Genomic DNA, 15,376 nt, shown 5'->3' with positions numbered 1-15,376 from the left:
ATAATTTTTTCTTTAACAGTTCTCAATCTCTCTTTTTCACTAGAGATGAATGACATTCACAAACACCTAAAAACTAATTATTCTCCATGGCACTGTGGCTGGGAAGAGATGATAACAGACATAAGCAGGCATGCAGAAAGTAAAACGGGGACACACAGAGACTCCTCTTTCAATAAATCCTTGGTAATGGGAGGAGCCCCAAAAAAACGCCTGACAGTGTTTGAGAGGGTACCATAGTTAAGGAAAGGCTTTACCATATCGAATGGCAAATTGTTGCTACAATCAGAGGGAAACAACCCAAGGGAGACAAGAACCAAAGATACAAAAAAACCAATTCTCATGATTATTGTTTCAAATTTTCTTGCACTGAATCTTTTTGTAAATCGCCTCAAATTCTTCCTAGAAAAACAAGAAGCATTAATAACAGATATAAAAGGTCTTTTAATCCATTTAAAAATATTAATGTTTAAACTGTTGTTTATATCTGCTCTTCTCACAACCATATGGAAACTAATAGGAATGTTCACGTAGCACACAAATTAATGAAAGACTATGTTGTTTTTATTTTCAGACCTCTACAAGGTTAAATTAGCCATTTTCATACTGAATTCCTATTCAATTTGATTGTGTTCCCTACTGAGAGAGTAAAACATGAACAAACCAAGCTAATTTATGTACAATCCCTTTGTACTATTGAAATGAAAATGAACAATAGTTTAATGAAGTGGAATTTGTTATCTAATTATGCCAAATAATTTAGAAACATCTGCTGGTGGTTAGTAATATTGTTAAACCTCACAGAATCTGATCCAGAGACATTTCTATTTTATTAAAGCTTTTGTGAGCGTACAGTTGAGGAATCCATACTAGAATACAGAACCAAGGGATGACAGAATGACACATTTACTGAATTTTTTTAAATGCACAGAAAATGATGAAAGGAAAACAGGGTGTCCATGTCATATGGATCTGGGTCTTACAATTAACTCCCAAATTTAATAAATACAGGAGACTCATAACATCCAACATTTACTGAGTAGCTGGTATGCAGCAGACACTGCAGCGGTTGTTAAATATACAAAGAAAAAAACCTATAGCTTGCCCATTAGGGAACTTCATCCAATGGGGAGACAGGAAACTATAAACTATTACATCACTACATAATAAGAGCTAGGGCAGAGATGTGTAGTATACGGCACTGTGGATGCAAAAAGGGGTAACTCACAAAGGAAGGCCAGGTAGAAGAGGTGATTATTCAAGCTGAGTTTTGCAAGACATGTAGAGGTGAGGGCAAAGAAAATATACATGATGGTGCCAAAGGCTCATTAAGTAAAATTTTTTCTGGAAAGTAGTTCAGTATGGCTGAAGCATAGTCTCTAAGCGGGAGACAGTGAGAGATGAAGCCAGACAGATAACCAAAGGTTCTATCTTGAGAGTCTTATATACAAGCTAAGGAATTTGAATTTAATGGTGACAAGAAAACACTGGAGGATTTTAAGTAGAGAAGCAAATTGTTAAACTAACCAATTTCTAAGAGGTAGGTTTAAGTTTCCAATTATAGAGTCTCACATAATAAGCAAGGATAATGTAAAATAATAACGGAGGAGGAAACATAAAAATAAATGTCTAAATTGATTAAAGGTTATTCACAAGTTACATATACGCAGTGATAGCATTATTATATATTTATTGGCTTTTTTTTTTTCATTTATTCACTTAACTTAGATTGAGTACCTACTATGTGCCAAACATTGAGTTTACAGTCCTTGATATATTTTAAGTATCATAAGGGCAGGGCTATAACTGATTACAGAAATCCTTATCCAAGGTTTCACTTTTGATGGTTTCAGTTACGCATAGTCAACTGCAATCTGAAAATATTAAATGAACAACTCCAGAAAATAAAAAATTCACAAGTTTTTACCTTGTATGCTATTCTAAGTAGCATGACGAAATCTTACACTACACAGCTTCATCCCACCAAGCAGCAGTCCCCAACCTTTTTGGCACCAGTGACCTGTTCTGGTTTCAAAAATTGAGGACAATTTTTCCATGGAAGTGAGGGGATGGGGCATGCAGAGGGATAGTTTTGGGATGAAACTGTTCCACCTCAGATCATCAGGCATTAGATTCTCATAAGGAGTCTGCAACCTAGAACCCTCACATGTGCAGTTCACAATAGGGTTCATGCTCCTATGAGAACCTAATGCCACCGCTGATCTGACAGGGTTGGAACGCAGTGGTAATGTTCACTCACCTGCTGCTCACCTCCTGCTGTGTGGCCCAGTGCCTAAGAGGCCACCAACCAGCACCAGTCCATGGCCCGGGGGTTGGAGACCCCTGCTGCCAAAGATGTGAGTAACTTCTTTGTCCAGCATATCCACGCTGTAGACACTACCTGCCCATAAGTCACTTAGTAGCCGTTTTAGCAGTATCATGGAGCTTATGTTCCAGTAACCCTTATTTTACTTAACAATGGCCCCAAAGTAGAAGAGCAGTGATTCTGGCATATTATTATAATTGTCCTATTTTGTTATTAGTTATTGTTAATCTCTTACTGTGCCTAATTTATAAATTAAAATTTTACCATCGGTATGTTTGTATAGGAAAAAACATGGAAGACAATAGGGTTCTGCAGTATTCAATTTCAGGCATCCACTGAGGCTCTGGGAATGCATCCACTGAGGACAAGGGGAGACTACTGTATAGTCTGGGTTACCTCCCAAAGGAGAAGCAAGCATTGCCTGTTGAACAGTGTATTTTTTACATTTTCAAAGAGTAACAGAAAGTATCATAGTGGCCAGCACTATCAAAGAAATCTACTTGATCTTCACTGTAAGTCCTCCGAACCAGGTCTACAATGGTTCATGGTGCTTATTCAGTCACACACACAAAGTAGAAATATTACAGAACCATTTTTTCAAGTGGGTCAACAGACATGTTAAATGGAAAAACTGTTCTGGTATCTTCATTCTTTGTTAATATTTACAATAACAATATTGGTGACAGCATTAGCTACTATGCATCTTCAACCACTCTGCTAAGAACCTTATATACATAATCTCATTTATTCCTGTACGGATGGGATAAGGGAATAGCCCCTGTTTACATATAAAGAATTGAGACTAGAACATACAGCTGACCCTTTGCAGAGAAAGGATTATACATAGCTCTCTTACCACCAAATCCAAGCTCTTTCCATTATACTACATGCTACAAAAGTACCGTCCTCCATGAACCTCCCATCTCACTCGGTAAAATCTCAAGTCTTTACCATTGCTCACAGGCCCTGGGGAATCTGTGTCCCCAGTACTCTCTATCCCCAATTGCCCTCTCTCCTCATCTCCTCCAGCTTTCCCTTGCTGACTCTGTTCCAGCTGCGCTGGCCCTTCTGTTCTTCAAAGCTATCCAGCACATCCTTGCTTTGAAGCCTGCTCCATGAGGCAATTTCTCCATATTGTATGACTGGTTTCTCATCTCCTTCAAGTCTGCTCAAAATTCACCTGTCTGTGAGGCCCCCCCAACCCACTGTGAGAAAGGTAACCCCTTACCCCTCACCCTCAAAGCATTTGCCATCTGGCACATTATACATGTTTTATCGACTGTCTTCCTCACTACAAATATAAATTCCTTGATGGCAGGAATGAATACATACTTGGCATATATTAGGCACTCACTAAATATTCATCAAATAGATGGGTAAACAAATCACAGAATAGGAAAACACATCCCAAGCCTCAAAAAAATCCCTACTCCTCAGCAAAATTATGCAACAGTAGTCATCTAGTTTCTACCTCCGTCTCTCACTTAAGGGTATCGTCCATACCTTCCCCAGACAGTGAATGTCCTCTGCTTTTTCACGCAGTTTTGCTTATTACATCAACCTCCTACAAGCCTTCTTAGTAAAGCCCAACCCTCTAAAACTTCTACTAGTTTCTTTTCTCTTTATAATTCCCTCTAAGTGCCTGCCCTATGTTTTTACTATTTTAAGACAGTCTGTCCAAAAATTAAAATAATCCTTTCATGCTAAAAGAACATATATATCTATATTTAGCATGTTATTATTCATAGGTAACATGCTAAAAATCATGCTTAATATAATACTATAAATTCCACTTACCATGGGAGGTCTGCAGAAAAAATATTTCAGTCAAACAGATGTTTCCATATCCCTCAAATGGATGTCTACATCACTCACCTGCTGCCCTGTCTGACCTAGCACCAACTACTTCAAACCTTAAAATCACAGCCATTAAAGAACTAGAAAACAATGGCAAAGTTCTATATAAAAGATACAAAATAGGGCCAGGCACAGTGGTCCACGTTTATAATCCCAGCACTTTGGAAGGCTGAGATGGGTGGATCACCTGAAGTCAGGTGTTTGAGACCAGCCTGGCCAACATGGCAAAATCCCTTCTCCACTAAAAATACAAATATTAGCCAGGCACGGTGGCACACACCTATAGTCCTAGCTACTCGGGAGGCTGAGGCAGGAGAATTGCTTGAACCTGGGAGGCAGAGATTGCAGTGAGCTGAGATTAAGCCACTGCACACCAGCCTGGGCAACAGAGTAAGACACCACCTCAAAGAAAAAAAAAAAAAAATGTACAAGATTAAAAAAAAAACAACAACAGACTTTAAGAGCTGAAGATATGCAGAAATGGGAAAAATCAGGAAGAATGTGCAGCTTAAAAGCCTCAAAGACTCATTCAGTTTTTGAAATGTCATGTCTGTGGTCATAAAAATATATTCAAGGAGATGTATGTCTGACACATCTGTGTGCTTGCCTTACACCATGGAACACATGCAATCCAATGGAATCGAAAGGTCAAAGTCAGAGTGGAAAGAGAAAGGAACTACTTTCAGTGCAGCTGGATAAAAAGCAATGAGGTGGCTGTATGCCAGGTCACTGAGCAGCTGGTGACATGCTGGCCTGACTCATCTTCCCTTCTCCCATTCTCCCAACTGTGGGTATTAGCTCTTTCCAAGAAGTGCTTACTTTTCTAAATTTAAAACAACAAGTTAAAACAGGTAGGTACATTCTTACCTATCAATTTTTAATTTTATTTTTTGTTCTTTGAAGAAGTTAAAAAAAAATTCTAAAAATGTAAAAACCTCTTAGTTTCTTGGATATAAAACCATTTTTTTCCTCCTATTTAATCTTTGTTTTTAAAGCTCAGATGGTTTTTTAAATTAATATATCATGTATATTAATTTACGTGATATATTCATGTACCATAAAATTCAAGAAATGTGCAATGTGGTGGTTTTTAGTGTATTCACAAAGTATCTATTCTTTTAAAAATAAGCAGCCAAATTAGGAATGGATATTTGTAACTTTATTTTGTCAGACTTTTTTTATTCAATAGGACTTTTCAATGTAAATATGGTCATACTGTATCCTGTTTTCTTAGTTTTATCCTATCCTATTTTTAAGGATAGTAGGATTATATTGATCAAAAAAAAATCTAAGTTCATAGAAATCATTTTCTATGTAAGATGACTTATGGCTGGTAATTTGGTTACAAGGCCAGGCTCAAGGACTTGTGTGTCCTAAATTGAGTGTGCACAGAAAGTTCTGTGATTTCATTCAGTTTAAAGATTTCAGATAAATAAAAATAAGGTCTTCTAAATATGCTTACACTCTCTATAAGACTAAGAAAGCATCAATTGGCCATAGCAAAGGATCTCATCTTTATCAGAGGGACTCTGAGAAAAGCTATACCCTTACGGGTCCCAGCAAGGTACTCTTCATCATGGCCGCTCTCAAGATGATAGTAAATTCTTAGGTTAAAACAATCTTATGAAAAATCTACAACTTATTAAACTAATGTTATTCCTTTAAAACTATTACTATAACATAAAGCATGACCAAACAGTATTTTTCTGCCTCAGTATTCTATGATTGCTTTAAATTAGTCTGAAACATGTATGCTCAGTGAGTGGGGGAGGGTGAGAGTTGGGGGCAAAAAAATACTGTATTTATGTAATGTAGAAAGCAGATATATATACAGTCCATAAACAGATACATACTATATCTGTGGCATTAAATTTTCATGGGGAGAACAACTAGAAAACAGGCCTAAAAGGCTAGGAGAGGGAGGATTTTTTTAAAGGTTGAGGAAAAGTAATCTAAAAGAAACTAAAACTTTTATTGACAAATATGTCAAATTTGTATAATTATACATACCACTATCTTCTATGTTCAAAAATTAGGCTCCTTATAGTATGGTTATCTGCAGAGACAGATGCAACTCAAAAGACTGCAGCACCAACATTCCTTTACACTGTACACAGATGGTGAGATGGGGACTATCAGAGTTGTAACAGCTGTAATTCTTTTCTTGTTCTTACATAGTACCAGCTCTCCACATATTAAAAGACAAATTTTAAAGCTAAAATATTAGAACCACAAGCATGCATCACCACACGGGCTAATTTTTTTTTTTTTTTTTTTTTTTTGAGATGGAGTCTCGCTTGGTTGCCCAGGCTAGGGTACAGTGGTGTGATCTCAGCTCATTGCAACCTCCACCTCCCGGGGTTCAAGCAATTCTCCTGCTTCAACCTCCTGAGTAGCTGGAACTACAAGTGTGTGCCACCATCCCAGCTAATTTTTGTATTTTTAGTAGAGACAGGGTTTTGCCATGTTAGCCATGGTCTTGAATTCCCCATCTCAAGTAATCACTCACCTTGACTTCTCAAGGTGCTAGAATTATAAGTGTGGGGTTATCGCCCCTGGCCAATTTTTTTTTTTCTTTTTTTTTGAGACAGAGTCTTGCACCTGGACTTCTGGGCTTTTTTTTTTTTTTTTTTTTTTTGAGACAGTGTATGGCTATGTTGCACAGGCTGGTCTCAAACTCCTGAGCTCAAGTGATCCTCCAGCCTCGGCATGCCCAGTTGGGATTTTTTACTTTTACTCTTTTAAAGACAGGGTCTTGCTATACTGTCCAGACCAGAGTACAGTTGCTATTCACAGGCATGATCATAGTCCAACTACAGCCTTGAACTTCTGCGCTCAAGCAATTCTCTTGCTTTAACCTCCTGAGTGGCTGAGACTACAGGCACATGCCACCACGTCTGACTAAAATATTAAGTTTTGACACCAGTACGAGAAAGAACACAGCCGAAAATTTAAATAAGGATGATTTAAATGACAGTTGAAAAGAATATATTCTGAAAAAGGCAGATGACCTTGCACCACTGGGCTACCCTCTCAGATTCTTTGGACAACTGAAAAATAAAAATGTCAGCAGAGAATATAGTCAAGCGGGAATTTCCTATAAAATTAGCTTTCAGTAAAATAAAGCATACTGAAAATGTTCAGTTGACTTGTCTTTTTAAAAATAAACTTTAATTTCAGGACATTCATACGAGAAATCAGAAAATTTCCTAACTGTATCACAAAGAATATGCCATTGCTATTTAACTGCTGCAAAAGATGTCCACAGGTAGGTGTGTCAGGCTAGTGACAGATACTGAATAAAGTGAGATAATGAAAAGGTTTCCATGGCAGAAGTGTCTGAGGAAAGATGAGAGAAAATTAAAGCAAAATCATAAGTATTAGAAGTAAGTGGTAGTAAGGATGGCGACAAAATGGTAACAAGAACAAAGAGAAAAATAAGGGGCAAGCAGGGTGAGCAGCAATGCCAGAGCTGACTCTACCCAGATAGAGGGGCATTATTCAAGGTTCAGACAGCCCAGCTGGATGGTAACTAAGTTCCCAATCTCATCGGTTGGTCTGGGCTATAAACCACAGCCCCATTAAGCTATAAATGACAGAGATTCCTGCCAAGGCATGAGCTGGCAGAATGCTTATTCACCCAGCTCTGCCAACTAAGGCTGTATTGGTGTGGTCAATCAGGACATTTTGTCAGGTACACCAGCTACAAATTTCCAAATTCAAGGATCTGAGACTTTCCTTTTATCCCAGTAATTCCTTTTATCCCAGAAAACATGTGCTCTCTATCAAGGAAGTTCTCACAAAGCCTATATGGAATTAGTTAATAGTTAAGTGCCACTCACTATATGGAATTAGGTGATTAGTGAATTAGATGCATTTGCTATAGTTCTAAAAAAGACTCTGGAGTGCCACTACAGGACCATGTCTCTTGTATACTGTGACAGATGTTTGCTGAGCAAATGAGCAAGGTGAGTGAGAAGGGTCTGAAATACATTTGGATAATTTTTGAAATTGGGGGATTTAAAAACTGTATCAAAGCTGATAATGAGATGTGAGTTCATTTGAAAGGTGAAGCAAATGCGTGCAAATCCTCAAACTTGCAAAAATGCACATTTTGCATTCCCAAAGGAGACTGTAAAATCATTCAAGATTGGGGTCTGGCTCTTCTATCCCAGAATAAAACAAATATGCATTAAAAATATCATTTTAAGCAGCAAAGGTGCTTAATAGTAAGGATGAGAAATCAGAGTCTTAACTATTCAGTTTAATTTAACAAGTATTTAGGTTCCTATAATATACTTAACAAATGAAAAAAATTAAATGTATACAAATACAAAATCAGGTAATGTTAGAGGCTCCACTTTTTTTTTTTTTTTTTTTTTTGAGACAGTTTCGCTCTTGTCGCCCAAGCTGGAGTGCAATGGCATGATCTTGGCTCACTGCAACCTCCACCTCCCAGGTTCAAGCAATTCTCCTGCCTCAGTCTCCCCAGTACCTGGGATTACAGGCACCTGCCACCACGCCTGGCTAATTTTTGTATTTGTAGTAGAGACGGGTATTGCCACATTGGCCAGGACGGTCTCAAACTCCTGATCTTGGGTGATCCACCCACGTGGGCCTCCCAAAGTGCTGGGATTACAGGTGTGAGCCACCATGCCCCGCCGAGGCTCCACTTTTCAAAACTAAGTCACTAACTCCCTGTAAAAAGAACATTTCTTCAATTTATTAAAAGGCTGAATGGAAAGAACATGTAAAACACAAAGCAAATAACTAGACTAGACTCTGCTGCTGGACTGTGCTAACTAATCAACCAAGATACACAAGAGAGGGCCTTGGCAGTGGTTACTCTGGAGAGCCTCAGGCCTTAACTCTGCTGAGCTCTGACAAATCCCCCGGGTTTGGTTAGGTCCTTGTGTCTACCTCTTTTCACTATCATCTCACAGAACTTTATTGCTCCATGGCTCTTCTGTTCTAAGTTGGTCATTAAGAGTAAACAAAAAGGGACACGAGGCACTTCTGACTAAGACCAACTAGTTAAAGGTAGTACAATCTAAAATAAAACCCATTTCTTCTACCTCTTGGGCTCGTCTCTCAACATACACAAAAAGCTATTTTGAATTGGGTAAGTTTGATCTAATCTCCTAGTATCTATCTTTAATACAATAGTGTTCAACCTTAAGAATCACAAAGGGAGTCACTTTAAAATCCCCTTCCCCCATGTCTCTGGGCAAAAGAATCTACATTTTTAACAGACATCCCAGATGACTGATGAGTAGTGTACAACCACTTTTAAAAACAGCTGCTGCTCTATTACTACTTAAAAAATAGCCTCCGCACTCAAGAGTGCTTTGCCTTATAACACAGAAACGTTCATATTGTAACAAACTGGATTTTGTAAACTGAATTCTACTTTCCCATAAGTGGGTTTTTAAATTTTAAAGATACATTATTCATTTTGAAGGCTGGGGGTGATTTCTTACACTTTCTTCTATAGGCTACATTCCATGCTTTTCCATTCCTCATCTTCACCTCAGTGGCTAAAGATTTAGAATTTAGAAATCCTTTTAAAAGAGCCTTTTTACCCCCAATTTATCTTTTTTTATTCATCAGGAATGCGATGTTGACTTGTAAACCTTACTTCTGAAAACAAACCTTGAAAATGCCAAATATCTATTCAGGAAAGAAAATTTTTATACCAAAAAGGTCCACATTTAAGGAAAATGCTGCTATTAAACAATGCAGATTAGATACAAGGTACTGGGCAACAACGAGCATTTTATTATTTTTCAGAAAAATAGGAAACTTTTAAAAATTACCTATGGAGGATCATCACCAAGTAAGCAATGTCACTTCTAATAATGTACTTGGACACAGTAAACACAGTCTCAGACTGAAGGCTGTGGACTCTAGGCTCAGTTTTGCCACAAAAGAGCCATGTGACCTTGGGAAATAACCTCTCTAGGACTACGTTCAATTTATGAATAAGATGGTTAAATAAAAGTAACACTTTGATTCCAGCAGCTTAATTCACTGGGAGGTATTTACATCAAAAAGCATTTGAGGTATGTATCACCTCTAACGTGCTTGATCAAATGACATAATTAAAACTGAACTAGAAACTTGATATTGTGAATAACTTATTGAGATTTTCTTGTAGCTATCCATCACATATCATTGCACTTTGCTTCTTCGAAAAAGTGAATAGTTTGAACGTCTAAATATTCATATACTGACTTTTCTTAAAGTCAGGCACGTTAAGTGTACCATAGTCCAGTTTTGTAAAAGGAAATAATGTATCTTTTCAGTCCTTTTTCCCAATCCATTGTCACTTCAGACTGACAACCTTGAAGGCTTACCCACTAACAACAACAGTGTTGCAGTAATTACATCACAAAACTACCATTTCTTTCCTAATACTCAGATATTCTCCTGAGATTACAGCTATATTCCGGTAACCAACTTTCTTCTGTCTACTCTCATTCGTTAGCGCAAACATTTAAAATTTTAACCAATAATCAGTTCACAAATCATTATTTCCGACGTAATATACTGAGTCCAAAAGAAAAAAATCCAATAATCCAACAGGAAGCAACGCATGCATTTGGCAATTCCAAGGAGGCTGGCGAAGCACAGATACCTCGTTCAAAATAAATAAACTTTCCAAGGATCTTTATTTACCGACTTGGGAAAGGCAGGTTTGAAAACAACCAGTTAACTTCACTCCCAAGTTGGCATCTTAGAGAATCGTCTAGCTTTTGCAAAAACACCCAGGACCTCTGAGCCTCCCAGCCTAGAATTGGCCAGGGGAGCACACGCCCATCGGCCCTGCCTGGAGAGGAAACAATGGGAGAGGGGCGAGGGAGCGAGCCGGCGCCCCAGGCACCCCAATTCTACGGCCCCGGCCCGCCCAGACCCCACGCACCGCGCCCCCTACCCCGGCGCCCGGGCCCTCCAGGCCCCCGCCCCCGAGCCCCAGGACGCGGCCCACCTGCGGCGGCACGGGGAAACGACTGCACTTACCAAACAGGGTCAGGGCCATTGTAAAGACGTTCGCCGCCGCCCGCGAGTCCACGCGCTCCTCCCAGGCGGGCTGAGGATCACCTCATCGGCCCACCGCGCTCACACCTCGGAGGGAGTGGGGTGCCCGACGGGGCGTGCCGGGGGCGCCGGCACTCGGGGAGGCTGCAGGCCGGGACGCGGGGGCCGCTGCAAGAAAAAAGTTATTCACGCGTTATCCTCGGGTGCACCATCCCCGGGGAGCCCCGCTAGCTCTCCGCGGGCCGGCACTTGTCGCTGCCATCCGGCGCTGAGCGTGCGCGCGGGGGGAGGTACCTGCGAGGCGGGAGGCTTGGCCGCGGCGCAGTGGCAGGCGGAGAGGCGGCGCCGCAGTGGCGGCGGCGGCGGCGGCGGCGACGGGGAAAGCAGTAGTCTCGCACAGTCCCCGGCGGGGCGCGCTCACTCCGCATCCCGCTGCCTCGCAGACGCCATCTTGCGATAGCGTCTCCCACGAGCTCTGCCGCGCCGCAGCCTCCAGCCTCTCTCTCGGGCTCCCTGGCCGAGTTCCGTTCCCATGGCAACGGGAGCGCGCGGGGGCACGGGGGTGCGCCCTTATTCCCCGGGCGGCGAGGAGACGCCCGCGGCCCCCTGGAGGCGGCCGCCCAGAGCGGAGATGGAGCGGGGCAGTAGCTGAAAGCCCAGGCTTTTTCTTGAATGGAATTTGAGGAGGCGCAGAGGAGAAAACTGGCTGTTACTAGAAAGAGGAAGAGTCACGGGAGGATGCTGCGTGAATGCAGTGCCCGGGCAGGGTCATCTGGGGACCTGGTGCGCGTGAGGACATATTTCTCCTCCTGGCGCCCTTCGGACTCACTGAAGCTGGAGCCGGTGACTTGAAGCTTCAAGGCTCATGAAGGAACAGGCACTGAATGCTGCTTTCCTCTCCGTTTGGACTTATGAGCGGCCAGTAGTTCTGATGAAATTGTCACACATTAGGAAAGAGGAGTCGTTTAAAACCACCTGAGATTACCTAAAATAATTTGTTAAAAGGCCGATGCTTACACCTGATTTTCTTCCCTTTACGTTATACCTCTTTGATATCGTCTCAAGGAAGAAAAATCAGCATGTGTCACTGACTGGCACTTATTTGCCACAAAAGATTGTTCCCCTGAGCTTCTTGTATTTGTCTCACAATCACTGGCAACATCCTGCTTTCTGGGATGGTCTCTCCTCACCTCTGTCTCTGCCATGAGGAGCCATACACCACCTTGAGATTGTCAGCCAAAAGATGTTCTTGAAAAGCTGGGTTATGATGTTTTTCGTCCTTGTCGTTTAATGTATTCAAAAAGTCATTCTTCTCTAGTTGCTATATGTGTGCCCTGTTTAAGAAATTCTTTTTTCTTGTTTGTCTGCTTAGGGATTTGACACTATTTTGGTATCTGATCATGTAGATCTTCTCTTTGGTTCTCCTTTCTTTCTACAGGCATATTTCCTCTTTTAGTTCCTCAGCTTCCCTAGTGTCATTTCCCTCTTCTCTCTGATTGTCAAATAATTCTTTAAGAATATTACAGAAATATATTGTATTTAATGTATCTTAGACATCGAATCGTGATAAAGTGGGGGATTGCTACAGTACTTCCAATGGAACCACAGTTAATTCCACCATCATTATTTCACAGCAGACTTAAGCATTAGAAGAAAAGCAGGTGGGAAGGAGGAGCCAAGCCTTTTGTTTCAAGTCAGTTAACTCAAGAAGAAAGAAATATTAAAATGATTCAACGTGAATGGGCAAGTGGTTAAGATGCTATATGCTTCCAATTTTGTGATGTAAAATGCCTCTCTTTAGCCACTAATCAAACTGAATCTTTAAAGTCCCCAGAATTTTTAATTTTTCATGAAAATGGACTCGATTTTGAACAACCTTTCTGCTAATGAAAGATTACAAACACACAGCTCATGAAGATAAATGAGAAACTCACGAAAGCTTTGTGGGACAGATTTTATAACCATATAAAGATTGCTGCTAATCCGCTCTGCAGCCAAATAAATGAAAAACTAAAGACTCCATTTACTCTTCCATCCAGTGGTCTTCAACATTTTTGGACCTAATTTTCTTTTGAGGCTCTAATGAAAATACTGTCCCTCCTCCTAGAAAAGTGCTTACGTACATACACACATTCACTAGAAAATTTTCACATAATTTCAAGAGAATTATGGGCTATTCAGGTACCTTAGGTTAGCCCCTGGAAGTGTTTTTTGTAATCTCAGAAAGTTTTTGCCTTTGTAATTTAAAAGAATATATATGTGTGTGTGTGTCTATATATATATATATATATATATATTTTTTTTTTTTTTTTTTTTTTTCAGAATAGAACCATTGAATTTTGAATAGGAAAACACCAAAACTCCCTTGATTTACAGGTAAGAAAATCGAGTTCCCAGTGGTTAAAAGACTTCCCCAAGTGTGTTCACCTGTTTAGTAGCAGAACCAGTGGGAAAATAGGTTTCTGGTGTTCTCATCGACCACCTCCTATCCCCCCATCCCCCACCAATTTAGAGGTTGCATGGTTTGAATTTCAAAAGAAAAATCTGTTTAGTATTAGAAGCAAAATAACAAGGAGAGTATTTTGTCCTCAGCCAATTTGCATAGAGTTTGGGAAGCTGCATTTTGTCCCATAGAGTTTATTAACATACGCTTCTACTCAGAACTCTGTGTCCAATCATCCTCAAAGAGAAACAATGCCTTTCTCTCCTCTTTGTTAAGCTCTGTTAGAGCATCAAGGTTTTGGTGCTGCAGCTCAGCTTGCTAGTAGCTCTCTCCATCCCTTGTTCTGACAGTGAGTCAGAGGGAAATGAGTTTCTGTGTGCTCTGCTCGGATTTACCCTCCCATTTAACAGCCAGCCTTTGGTTACTGGACTAGCTTTCCGCACACTAATTTGGCCAAATACGGCTAAATCTTAGAGACATACCCTGTTTAAATTCAAGTGAAGATCCTTTTCCTCTCTGCTTTCTACTCCCACACCCACACACGCGCACACACACACACAGAGCTGTTTTTAAGGTACAATTTGGAACAAAACAGTGTTAATGTTGCTATGTTTCCCTCTAAAGCATCTGGCTTTCCACAAGCCATTCCTTTCAACTAACTTCCAAATGGTTTGATGCTGTAACAAAATGCTCTCTATACTTGATCAAAGTGCCTGTCTTGAAAATAGTATTGGCTTTTATAATAGAGTACTTTTTCAATGACCTATTCCCATTGTATTGCATGTGCTTCTTTTCTCACTTAGGTGAAAATAAAGCCACAGCCTTTCAGCTACAGATTCAATGCAAGGAAGGGCGTTAACTACTTGGAGGTGATTATTATGGGTGGTGACTTAGATTGTTTATAAAAGAAGGCCAAAGAATGAGTTGACTTCTCAAAATATTTATATTTTCACTCAAAGATTTAATTTTGTGCTCAGCACCAAGTGCGTAGAAGAGCCAGATTTGTTTACTCGTTACTAACTAGCTGTCAGATTTTTAGACAAATGTTTTACTCTTTCTAGTTCTTATCTTCCTCCTTTGTAAAATGAAAGGATGGTACTAAGTTATCTCTAATGTTCCTTTTAGGTTTATCTGTCATTCTGTGATATTTTGAAATCTTTAAATTAACTGGTTTATGGATAAAACAGAGGACATTTTTATTTGAATCTTCAATATATTTAAAGGGCTGTTATATGTAAAGTTCATAAATACCTAATGTAATAAAGAAGTCATATTTTATTAAACCATTGGTACTGCTATTTCTTCTGCAGTATGTTGTATTAATAATGTTGTATTAATCATATAGAAAGCAACCTTTTTTTTTTTGTTTAACAGGATTAAAAGTGCACTGAACAACCCATTTCAAATTTACTAAAATAATTTCTCATTTTTATTTAAGTTTTGTTGACTAAACAGAACCTAGACAACCCTTTAAAATGGTTTTTCTACATTTTAAACTAATGACTTATCACAAGTGTTTTGAGTTTTCTTTTTGTTACCCATTTAGCTTCATTCCCATTGGTAAACATTGATTTGTTCCTCAGTTTTGAATAAAGCAGAAATTAATGAGGCGCTTTCTGCCTCACAATAACAAGTTAAAATTATAGCACTTTATCATGTCAACACAGCTTTAAACACTACGAATACCAGTGCTATTAGCACAGTTCCTAAAATAG

At 39.7% G+C, this 15,376-nt stretch overlaps 1 protein-coding gene across 4 annotated transcripts in view; it reads right to left on the bottom strand.

The window, feature by feature from the left end:
* CHN1 (chimerin 1) overlaps positions 1-12,478 on the bottom strand; it is a 194,544-nt gene extending 182,066 nt beyond the window's left edge. For 2 of the 4 annotated variants that reach the window (XM_032292893.1, XM_032292895.1), the window contains exons 1-2: positions 11,513-12,478; positions 11,201-11,386 (exon numbers count right to left, since the gene is read on the bottom strand). In XM_032292893.1, the coding sequence (XP_032148784.1) occupies positions 11,201-11,219 (19 nt within the window). In that variant the 5' untranslated portion in view covers positions 11,220-11,386; positions 11,513-12,478. Of the gene's footprint in view, positions 1-11,200 lie in introns of all 4 variants that reach the window. The other 2 variants (XM_032292891.1, XM_032292894.1) reach the window with 1 other exon arrangement.
* Between the last annotated feature and the right edge of the window lie 2,898 nt (positions 12,479-15,376).

This window comes from Sapajus apella, unplaced genomic scaffold (genome assembly GCF_009761245.1).
Source record: "Sapajus apella isolate SASKATOON/1434 unplaced genomic scaffold, GSC_monkey_1.0 scaffold28, whole genome shotgun sequence".
In the NCBI taxonomy this organism is placed as follows: domain Eukaryota; kingdom Metazoa; phylum Chordata; class Mammalia; order Primates; family Cebidae; genus Sapajus; species Sapajus apella.
This window is presented reverse-complemented; position numbering and strand designations above follow the sequence as displayed.